Below are 11,523 nucleotides of genomic sequence, written 5' to 3' on the forward strand. Positions count from 1 at the left end.
CCGCCTACCTCGGCGATCAGCACCCACCCCATACCCCTCCCAGCGCTCCGGGAGGCCGAGAGCCGCCGCGGGAGGAGGGCCGGGGGCCGCCGGCAGCGCTGAGGCGGCGGCCGAGCGAGCCGCGACGGATCGGCGGGAACACGGCCGCCGAGCATGCCGGGAGCCGCGCCCGCTGCACGCTGGGTCGCGTAGTTCCCGCCGGCCTTACTCCGGGTTGTAGCGAAAAGCGGCCGGCCGCCTGCTGCTCTTTTAAAGCCCCGCGAGTTGCCGCGCTAGATCCACCTGACGGGGAAAATGTCGGTAACACCGGGCCGAGGGAGCTGGACCAAGGTTCTCTTCCCCCGTGGGAAAGACGGAAGGAAGGAGCCAGCCACCTTCCCTCTCAAGTCCCATTCAGGCATTGAGCAAAGAGGCGGGCTTGACAGTGCTTCTCCTTTAAGAGGGGGCGGGGCGAAGCCTGCCGTTTGGCCGTCCTCCGCACCCTCCCCCCGGGCCGAGAGTTGACAGACCAATCGCCCGGGTGGCGGAGGGAAGGCGGGAGAATGCGAACCCTTCGGTAGGGCGGTAGGGGCGGGCCCCCGGCCTTATTAGGAGTAAGTCCTGCGCAGGCGCAGAGGCGGCCGCAGGCGGAGGGGCGGGGGCAGTCCAGTGAGAGACTCTCCGACAGGCACGGAGGGTGATTGGGAGGAAAGGGGGCAGCGAGGGGCTTGTCATGGGGATCCGTGCTACGTGACGGCATTGGTAGCATCTGGGGACTCCGAGGGGGACAGGAAGTGTCAACGCCCGGGACCCCGGCGCCGGGTTCGCCGGGGGATCCCCGCTGCTCTAGTCTTGGGGAGGGAGGGGAAAAAGGAGGGAGCCCTGATCTCGCCCCGCCCCTGGGCTTGTTACCGCGGGGGCGGGGAGTGAGGGCTTCTTTTGGGGGGAGTGGAGATCGGGGGACTCGGCTGTGCCCTCTTGAGCGGCTGCCGGTGTCCCCGCGGCGCCGGGCTGCCGAGCGGAGGAGCCGCGGCGGCCGTGGCTGTTGCATGTGTGGCTGCTGGATGCGGAGGCGGCGGCGGCGGCGGCGGCGAGGAGCAGCAGCGGCGGCAGGATGTTAGGGCAGCAGCAGCAGCAACTATACTCGTCGGCCGCGCTCCTGACCGGGGAGCGGAGCCGGCTCCTCACCTGCTACGTGCAGGACTACCTCGAGTGTGTGGAGTCGCTGCCCCACGACATGCAGAGGAACGTGTCTGTGCTTCGAGAGCTGGACAACAAATATCAAGGTAGGGGGCCGCGAGGCTGCCCGTGCGGGTCCTCCCCTCAGTCGGATTCGCTGGCCTCCGCGCACTGTCGCTCGGAGCCTGCCCTGGGAAGTGCCACTTTACATTTCTCCGGTGACAGGCTCCCCGAGTGCACGGAGGGGTCTGGTGTGTGGGACGGAGGAGAGGGACCGGATACCGGGTTCGCGGCCCTCTCTTTCCCCGCTGCGGTCGGCGAGGACTTCTGTGGGGTATCACGGGTGGGGGTGGGGGCCGCTCGTCAGCCCCCGCTGCAGACCCAGCGGCTGCAGCTGGTGTGGAGAGGAATCAGCCATTTTAAGCAGCGTTTGTTCCGGCGCTTGCCTGCCCCGTGCCGCAGACCCTTCTGCCCCGGCGAGGCAGCGTGCAGCGGGCGGGAGGCTGTAGGGAGTGAGCGGCCGGCCGCAGCCGGGCTCCCGCTGGTCTCCGGGGCCCGGCTTTCCCCCCACTCTCCTCTCCGGCCCGCACCCCGAGAGGAGATGCATTGGAACGTGCGGGGGGGTGGGGGCAGGAGAGGGCCGCGAAGGCGGACTCGGGGAGGTCCCTCCCTCGGCTCTCCGGCTCCCGGCTCGGGAACAGAGTATGTTCCCTTCTCCCGCCCCGGGGAAAGTTCCGGGCCGCAGCCTTTCCCCAGCGCCAACAGCCAAATGGTTAAAAGGGGAGGGGTCCCCGCGGGGAAAGGAAGAGGGGTGTGTGTGTGGCGGGGAGGGCCTCCTGTCCCCGGGGGCGGGGCCTGGGGAGTGACGTAGAACGTGGGAGGGGCGCGGACGGGCGCGCTCCCGCCCGCCTCGGAAATGGCTGGTTGCCGGAGGGTTTGGGCGGAGTTGGCTGCGGGGAAGGCGTCGGATCCTTGCGGAACGTTAGTTCGTGCCTAGCAGAGTCAGTGTTGAGGTTTGGGGCATGTCTTTAGACCTCTTCTCCACCATTCAATCAGGACGAAGAAACGCTCAGCTACTAGGACCACCGCTGACCTTAGCACCTCGTAGGTTCCGGGCCTTGCGTCACTTCCGGGCTCCAGGTGGAAGTGGGTGGTTGACTGGGCAACCGCCTGGCGTCCTTTAACCCATGGGTCCCTCCTTCGCCAAGTTTGAGTGATGAGGCAAAAACCACACTTTGTGGTCGGCCCCAAGAAAACTAAAACAGGGACTCAGGCTTTCCTACAGAGGGTTTCATTTATCATCCACTATTGGTGGGTCTTTCTGGTGCCACTGGAGAGAAATTTAAGTGTAACGGTTTTGCGTTTAATAAGCCTGATCAAGGCATAGACCTTGGACAGAATGTGGAAACAGCCGTACGGACTTTAAAAAGATAACTTTTTGGATCCCATTCTCTTTTTTTCCAGACCCGTCACTCATCTTATGATTTGGTTTCAAAGGAACCCACTTCTGGGGTGATATCTTCTGGCCTGTAGTATGTTATTTAAGTGTCTTTGTTTTCGAATCTGTAATTTATTTCTGCCTTCCGAACCCATATGGTAGGATTGTTGATAGGACTGATCTCTGTTAGAGGGAAAGAGAATTAAATAGTGATTACTTACTGTGTGTCGTTGCTGTGTGCCAGGTCCAGAACATTATCTCAACAATAATTCTATGAAGTAAAAACATATTTTACAGACAAGTTAAAATTTGCAAGAGTTTAACTGACTTGTTTGATGAGGTGGGGAAGTAGCCTGGCTACTTCATGTGCACATCTTTTTTTTTAACTATTAACTTTTTATAAAAACTTATTTAGTAAAATCTCTCCAAAGGTATTTTCTACAGACCTGGAACACATACATGAATTGTGGCCTAAAAATGATACATATGTGCTGTATATTGAACATTTTTAGTTTTCCAGAGAGTAGCTCTGAAGTTTGTAAAGCTTGCATGGTTTTACATTTCGTGAAAGACATGTATTTGCCTTTACAGTAGTTAAGCTATTTTCATTTGAATTTGGGAGAGAAAATCGGTTACAGGGAAATCTGCCATTTTTACCATCTAGAATTGTCCCAAGTAACTCTAGTAACAGGAGAAACAATATTAAGCTTTAAAAGATTGAGAGATTATAAACAATTTCAGCTCCATTAAGCTTGGTTAGTTTCAAGATTAATATAAAAGAAGGATCTAGTTTTCAGTCTGTGCCCATGCTTACTCACTAAGCTCCACATGGACAATTTAGCTTTATATACTCATGTGTTCTTGGTTCAGATTTCATATGCTTTTTTATTTCTTTGCTAGTTCTTAAGTATTTTATGTTTTCGGATTTAATACTTACTGCAGTATTTAGTGATGCAAGTTATACGGGAAATCAAAACAGTTTCTCTCCTGCCTATTTGAGACACTTTCAGAAATTACTGAAGAATCGCTAAAAGTAACCTTAAAAACTTTTAAAACTAAAGAAATGAAGACAATAGTTTCACAAGTGAAAGAAATATTTACTATGGGATATGGTTATTGGAGAACCTCAGTTTTTGTTCTAATGTTCTTGTTCATAATCTCTTGGGTAAATAACCATTGAACTAAAAATTAATATTTATTTTCAAGTGCCTTCCATGTAGCTTAGTAGAAAGTGCTTCAACAGCAGAACCAGACATACCTATCTGGCAGAGTTCAGAGTCTGGGGTTGTTACCTCTTGAACTTCATTATCTTCACGTATAGAAGTGATAGCTTCCTTGTGGGGTTGCTTGGGGATTAAATGATAAAATCTTTATCGAATAAAAGTGCTTAGTAAGTGTTAGTTTCCTTTTTTCTTTCACTTTGTAATTAAGGAGTCTTAGAAATATGAATTCTTCTCATATATAGTATCAGTGTGCCTATATGATATACTAGCATCTAACTCCTGATAGTTAGGTACAGAATATTTAAAATGAGGTTTACCTTTATATTTTAATTCTCAAATTTTGTGGCTGAGGGGAAAATACAAAATTATTTTTCCTGGAGAAAAATTATATTCTTAAGAAAACCACTTACATGCCCAGCTGGCCAATGGACTAGATATGAACTTTGTTTTAAAATATGCTGTGCAGGGTGCCTGGGTGGCTCAGTGGGTAAAGCCTCTGCCTTCAGCTCAGGTCATGATCTCAGGGTTCTGGGATGGAAACCCACATTGGGCTCTTTGCTCAGCAGGGAGCCTGCTTCCCCCAACCCTCTCTCTCTCTGCCTGCCTCTCTGCCTGCTTGTGATCACTGTCAAATAAATAAATAAATAAATAAATAAAATCTTTAAAAAAAAATTAATTAAATATGCTGTGCAGGTATGCGTACGCTCAAATGTGTTGGCACTTTGTCCTGTATCCCAGGTTAAGCAGTTGTCCATCACACGTGAGTACTTATAACTTCTAGGGAGGAATTAATTCCTAAGAGTTGTGTTGAAGACCTGCTTTGTGTTAACCGTTCTTGGAGACAGCCCTAGTGTATGCATTTTACTTGTCTAACATTTCTTCTGTTATCGTTAGAGTAATAATATTGGAAGGTAGAACGATGTTGTACCACGTGCTGGTAGTACTATTAGAACATAAAACAGTGATATGCCATGCGGTGTGATAAATTGGAGTTAATTTTTGCCTCTTCACCTTTAGTAAGACAATTCTGTTAGATAGCTTTATATCTCATAATGACAAGAAATAGAACAGACTTGAATAAAAAACTGATCTTACATTAATTTTTGGTGACATCTGGAACTATATTTTCAGATTATTGTATACTCTCTAGTGACTCAGACATTTTTAACTGATTTAAATGGGTCCCACATGCTATACAATACCCAAATCAGCAGTTCAGAAAGCTTGAAACCAACTGCTGAGTTCTCTGCAAAAGCAGAGTGACCCAATGCTGACCTTACCGTAATTTTGTTAGTAGCTTCGTCAGTTGATGCCAGAATCTGAACCTAAACCTACCCTGGAAATAGTTTGGTTTTCAGAATCTCCCATATGATAAAATAAACGAGCTAGTAAGACTAATATGGTGGGAAGAGTTACTTGTGTCTGCTTTGTTCAAGAGTCCAGGGGTATGATATGAAAGTCAAGGTGCAATGTCTCTCTGGAGTCATGTAGCAAGTCATTGATTGAACTGTAAGTCCTGTAAACACAGTTGGATAGGCATCTGTAGCCTGCTTTTAGAACCTCTCTTAAGTTTTACAGTTGAAGTCTGGCATGTCAATTTTATCACAGTGCTGTTTTGAAGTTCAAATGAAGTATAAGTGATTTTGTGAGGTAGACTATAAAGTGCATACAGTGTTCTTGTCCATGTAAAATATTTTGAGTACTAATTAGTACACACATCTCTTCTTATCCTTTTTAAAAAATTTTTTTAAACATTTTGTCTGTGTACTGGACAGAGAGAGATAGCACAAGCAGGGGAAGCTGCAGGCAGAGAGAAATGGAGAAGTAGGCTCCCCCCCCCCCCATCCCAGCAAGGATCCCAATGTGGGGCTCAATCCCAGGACCCTGGGATCATGACCAGAGCCCAAGGCAGATGCTCCACCAACTAAGCCACGCAGACACCACCCACCCCCCAAATTTTTTTTTTTTTTTTTAAAGTAAGCTCAGTGCCCAGTGTGGGCTTGAAATCATGATCCTGTGATCAAGAGTCATATGTTTTACCACCTGAGCCAGCCACACCTCTTACCCTTTTTAATACAGACTCATGAGTATTAGAAAGCTTTGTATTCTTAGTAGTTTATTTCTAAATATACTTTCATATTGGATGCCATATGATCTTTCTATGGGAAATAATGTTTTTCAATGTATATATACCAAGAGGAGTGTGATTTCATGATTTGAGTTCAACTTTACCAGTTCTGTGAAAGATAGCTAGCTTAAAAAATATTATATGTGCTAATGCACAAATGTTCTGATTTTTCTCTTACGTTTTTAGAAACATTAAAGGAAATTGATGATGTCTATGAAAAATATAAGAAAGAAGAGGATTCAAACCAGAAGAAACGCCTACAGCAGCATCTGCAGAGAGCATTAATCAATAGTCAAGAATTGGGAGATGAGAAAATTCAGATTGTCACACAGATGCTCGAACTGGTAGAAAATCGGGCCAGGCAAATGGAGTTGCATTCACAGTGTTTTCAAGATCCTGCTGAAGGTGAACGGGCCTCGGATAAGGCGAAGATGGATTCCAGCCAACCGGAAAGATCTTCAAGAAGACCCCGCAGACAGCGAACCAGTGAAAGCCGTGATTTATGTCACATGACGAATGGGATTGAAGACTGTGACGATCAGCCACCTAAAGAAAAGAAATCCAAGTCAGCCAAGAAAAAGAAACGCTCCAAGGCCAAGCAGGAAAGGGAAGCATCGCCTGTTGAGTTTGCAATAGATCCCAATGAACCTACATACTGTTTATGTAACCAAGTGTCTTACGGGGAAATGATCGGATGTGACAATGAACAGTGTCCAATTGAATGGTTTCACTTTTCGTGTGTTTCGCTTACCTATAAGCCAAAGGGGAAGTGGTATTGCCCAAAGTGCAGGGGAGATAATGAGAAAACAATGGACAGAAGTACTGACAAGGCAAAAAAGGATAGAAGATCGAGGTAGTAAATGCCATCCACGTTTTAAAAGGTTATTTGTCTTTTATATAATTCTTTCAGAATTTACTTTCGGAAAATGTTTTAGGGTAAATGCATAAGACTATGCAATAATTTTTAATCATTAGTATTAATGGTGTATTAAAAGTTGTTGTACTTTGTCTGTGACCTTAATTTTCTGCACTGAATTACCAAATATTTTAAACCAGGTAGGCTTTAGATCACCTGATGGAAGGAGCAGGGAGTAGGGAGAGCGTGGTGTGGACATTATAAAAGCTTCACAAACCAGGCCTGTTTTCACTTTCGTTTAAAACTACAGTGCTGTTTTTTGGGTAAACACCAAAGTTTTGCAAGCATTTTAGTTCTCCAGGCTTTAAACAATGTAGGTACAGTTGGAGTTCTCTGGAAGCCTTGAGATTATCTTGGGTAATTTAAAATACGAACACTACATGTAGAGCTTCTTTCTCCCTAGCCCCATTTATACACACACATGTTCATCTCTAGTCTTCCAGGAGTCCAAGGAGCTAGAGATAAGAGTAATTTGGGATTCCATGTGGAATACTGTGCTCTTACTAGAGTATTTGCTGCTGTATTTTCCTTAGTAGCATTTTGATACACTGTCAGTAGCCCATTTGTAAATGCCTTGCTGCTGCCTCCTAGGGACATTTCATTTAGTGCTTAATAAGGGAGTTTTGTTTTGTTCTCATTGGGACAGGTAAGCATAGTTAGGATCTCAAGAATGGTGCCATTGGCTTCTAGTGGAAAATTCGGGGTTATGTAGTATCATGGTTCAAGGCTGAGCAATTAAAAAAAGGCATCTTATTTAACAACATTGTCCAATGACCCGCTGCTGTGATGCCCGGCCACAGGCCTATCAGTGGGCAAAAGGGCATACACGAGTCTTTAAATACTGCCTTTATGTCAAACGAGTTCAGATGGTTTTCTAGTGGCTGTAGTTGATTTCTGTCCCAATCAGTGATTATATATTATTTTAAGTAATAGTGTATTCACTTTAACTTTCTGGTATTGGTGCTGTTTGATGTTTTCATGTTTAATGAACTAATTTCATGATAACAATGCAATGAATAATGTATTTGTAAATTGAATTTTCCAAGATTCTGCTATTTTAAGGATAAGCATATTGATGGATATATGAACATCTATTCGGAGAATTTTTTTGGTTTGGGGAGGGGGCATCAGATTAACTAGTCCTTTAAATCCATGTGTAACATACTTTTTATTCCTCATTTCTCCCTATTCTGATGATCTTGATTCTTTTTGATTAACATGTGAAAAATTCTGTCTGCTTGTTTGGAAAAAAAAAAATTTTTTTTTTCTCTTCTAGCTCTCTGTGTGACTTTTAGGCACGTTATTTCACCTCTGGGGGTCAGATTATTCATCTGTAACATGAGGTTGGCCTAAGTATCTCCAAGGTTCCTTCAAGATCTATAGTATTTGCACTACAGTGGGATTTTAATAATCAAATGACTTGTTTTTCTCTCTTGTTAATTTTGTTCTTCATTCTGAGGCAGGAAGACAGTTTAAAGGTGACCTTTGAGACAGGCACACGCACAATATTTGATTAATTCTGTCCTAAGGATGTTTTGCTTGATGACTGGAACCCGTCGTTGGTTATGTTGCTTCTTGAGCGAGAAATATCAGACAGCATGATGAAGAATTTATTTTATTGTAACATAGTTGAGTTGTGAAAAAAATTGTTTTTCTCTCTTGAGAATACATCTTTTTGTCTTAGTGATTACATCCTCGTTACCAGGATAGAGCTATTTACCTGACACCATTAAAAATATCTGTATGTTCACAGTCTCCGAAAGCTTTCACATGTGACTATGTAGAAGTCAACACTTCTTCATACATTAAATTCCCCTCAGCATGTGAGGAAAAAACAAAACAAACAAAAAACTTCGTAACAGAAGTACCCAAATTTGGATTAGGCTTGATAGGAAAACAGATACAGAAAAACTTGGAAAATGTGCTCTCTTTAAGACCTAATGTTTGAGACAGTTTTATTTTTATGAATTTTTTTGTTTGTTTTCTATATCACATGGGAAATAGAAGTCTTAAATTTGCATAAGATTTTGACTAGGATTTCTTTTTTTTAAGATTTTATTTACTTATTTGACAGAGAGAAAGAGATCACAAGGAGTAGAGAGGCAGGCAGAGAGAGAGGAGGAAGCAGTCTACCTGCTGAGCAGAGAGCCTGATTCGGGGCTCGATCCCAGGACCCCGAGATCATGACCTGAGCTGAAGGCAGAGGCTTAACCCACTGAGCCACCCAGGCGCCCCTAGGATTTCTTTGTTAAGTGTTCTGGATTTCATATACCATCTCATACCGTGATTACCAACTCATGCTATAAACCAGTGGCTCCTAAACTTGTCTCCTATTAGAATTACCTCAAAAGCTTCAAGAAATGCAGATACTTATGTCCCACACCCAGCAATTGTGATCTAATTCATTTGGAATGTGGCTGAAACATTAGAATTTTTTTTTAAATCCCCAGGTGATTCTGATCTACAGAAACGTTTTTTAGAACTGCCATATTAGGAAAATTTGAGCCTCTTGAAAACTGTAGGTGGCTTCTCTACATCCAGATTTTTTTTAAGATTTTTTTTTTTTTTTTCATTTGACAGAGATCACAAGCAGGCAGAGAGGCAGGCGGAGAGAGAGGGAAGCAGGCTCCCCGCTGAGCAGAGAGCCCGACGCGGGGCTTGATCCCAGGACCCCGAGATCATGACCTGAGCCGAAGGCAGAGGCTTTAACCCACTGAGCCACCCAGGTCCCCTCTACATCCAGATTTATACGACTCTCTAGCCCTAGAACAACATGCACAAGAAGTTGTCCCTTGTCCCCAGTGGTCTGCCAACACTTGAAGACTCAACACTTGAGTGCTCCTTGTGTGCTGGGCACCATTCTAACCAGTGGTGGTTTCAAAAGAAAAAGTCCTTGCTCACGCACCAGACGTTTTATGGGGAGTCAGAGTAGGTAACATTAGGTAACTATTAGAGGGGAGTAAAGGAGAGTAACAAAATGGATGGGAAGGTAGGTGAGTCTTAATTGTGATTAAAGAAAGTCTCGAAGGAGGTGATCTTTGAGCTGTACCAGAGGGAAATAAGGAAGTGAGGAAAGCAAAGATTTAAGGGAAAGGAGGAGTAAAACAAGCTTGTCGGTTTGACGAGAGAACTTGACGCTGTGGAAGGCACTAGAAAATAATGACTCTTGAAATCCATGGTAGTAAATTTGGGAAGGGTTTATATTGAAGAGTTTATATTTGAGTTTATATTGAAGACTTCTTTGAAGATCACAATATCATGCTGCATGCAAAATGTGTCATAGAGCGTCTTGGTGAAAATAAGGAGTATCAGGAGACTCTCTTAGAAGTCTTTGCCCCAGAGATTTTGGTAGCTTAGACCAGGGCAGAAGCAGCGGAAATGGTGGCCAGTGGTAGGACTCTGCTTATGTCTTCAAGATCTTGCCAGCGGGAGGATTTTGGCCCAGCAGCGATTCGAAAGCAAAGAGATGATAAGGGTGACCTTAGGTTTTTAGGCTGGAGGGGACAATTCAAGATTTCTGATTGCCTTTGGGTTTGAGATACCTGATTTCTCATGGGATGCAGCATGGAATTGAGGGAGGGGCCAGAAGCCAAACATTTGGGAATTAGCCAATGAATAAGAGTTTAAAGCCACGTGACTGAAATCACTTGTAAACAGATAAGTGCCTCTCAAATTTTAATGTGCCTAAGAGTCACCTGTTTTTGCTAAGATGCAGATTCAGATTCGGTAGGTCTGATGTGGGACCCGAGATGCTACATTCCTAACAAGCTCTTCAGCCAGGCTGATGCTGCTGGCTCAGGGACCCACGGTCTGAATCGCAACCCTGTCATTCCAGAAGAGGGTGGGGTGGCCCCTGGGACCCTCCAGCATTTGGAAGGGGGAGCCAGCAAAGGAAACTTCCAGATCTCTCAGATAAAGCAGAATAACGTGGCACACCACAACAGAAGTGACGCTTTTCAAGAGGGGAATGGCCATTCAAGTGCTGATCAAATAAGATGAGGGCTGAGTTAGCCACTAGGTTGGGGGGTTTTTGGAGTTTGGGGATGAAGAACGACTTGGAGTGGGCTGTGAGCAGAAGAGGGCAGAAGCAGAATCAGCAGTTGCAGACAACTCAGGTTTTGATGTAAAGTGGAGTGTGGACAGAGCTGAGTGTGGGTGAGCTAAGGGAGGATTTTAACTCAAGGAGACCATGCAGCATGGTCATACACAGATTGGAATATTCCATTACAAGGGGACAGGTACATGCTGTCAGGAGAAGTGGCTTACTGCACACGTGAAACCTGACTGGGCAGGTGGGAAGGAGTGAGAACTTGGACTCGTGAAGGCTTCATCTCAGGCACAGGGACAGTCCTGGTTCCTGTGTCAAGAAGGAAGATGCTGTTTTAACTCATTTATGGAAATATTTATTGTATACCGATTACTTACAAGGCACTGTTTTAGGTCCTCGGGAATAAAACAGGGATCAAGACAAGACCTGAATCTTTGTAACCTGGGAGCTGGGGTTCTGGAAGTGAATATGTGTGAATGCAGGTAGCTCCCTAGATCTGGTATTGGGCAAAATGAGATTTTCTTTTAACAGCTGCCACTTTCCCCATGAAGGCCTGAGATGGGGAAGAGGGGAAGGGGTGTTGGAAATATCCCTGGGAGAGTGGACCAGGAA

General features: G+C 45.4%; 1 protein-coding gene across 3 annotated transcripts; it reads left to right on the plus strand.

Annotated features, from left to right (window-relative positions):
• Positions 1–1,093: 1,093 nt before the first annotated feature.
• Positions 1,094–8,620, plus strand: ING2 (inhibitor of growth family member 2). 3 transcript variants are annotated; one of them, XM_047714543.1, is made up of 2 exons: positions 1,094–1,265; positions 6,134–8,620. In XM_047714543.1, the coding sequence occupies exons 1-2, from the start codon at positions 1,094–1,096 to the stop codon at positions 6,802–6,804; spliced, it is 843 nt and encodes a 280-aa protein (XP_047570499.1). In that variant the 3' UTR covers positions 6,805–8,620. The 3 variants fall into 3 exon arrangements, with proteins under 3 accessions (XP_047570499.1, XP_047570512.1, XP_047570507.1); XM_047714556.1 differs by lacking the exon at positions 1,094–1,265 and adding an exon at positions 2,036–2,114; XM_047714551.1 differs by lacking the exon at positions 1,094–1,265 and adding an exon at positions 2,122–2,262.
• The last annotated feature ends 2,903 nt before the right edge of the window (positions 8,621–11,523 follow it).

The sequence above is a fragment of the Lutra lutra genome, chromosome 2, assembly GCF_902655055.1.
Source record: "Lutra lutra chromosome 2, mLutLut1.2, whole genome shotgun sequence".
NCBI classification, from domain to species: Eukaryota; Metazoa; Chordata; class Mammalia; order Carnivora; family Mustelidae; genus Lutra; species Lutra lutra.

Coding starts and splice junctions, on each gene's coding strand:
- ING2 (XM_047714543.1), top strand. CDS start 1,094: ATGTTAGGGCAGCAGCAGCAGCAACTATACTCGTCGGCCGCGCTCCTG. Junction 1,266..6,133: donor GCTGGACAACAAATATCAAG/GTAGGGGGCCGC, acceptor TTACGTTTTTAG/AAACATTAAAGGAAATTGAT.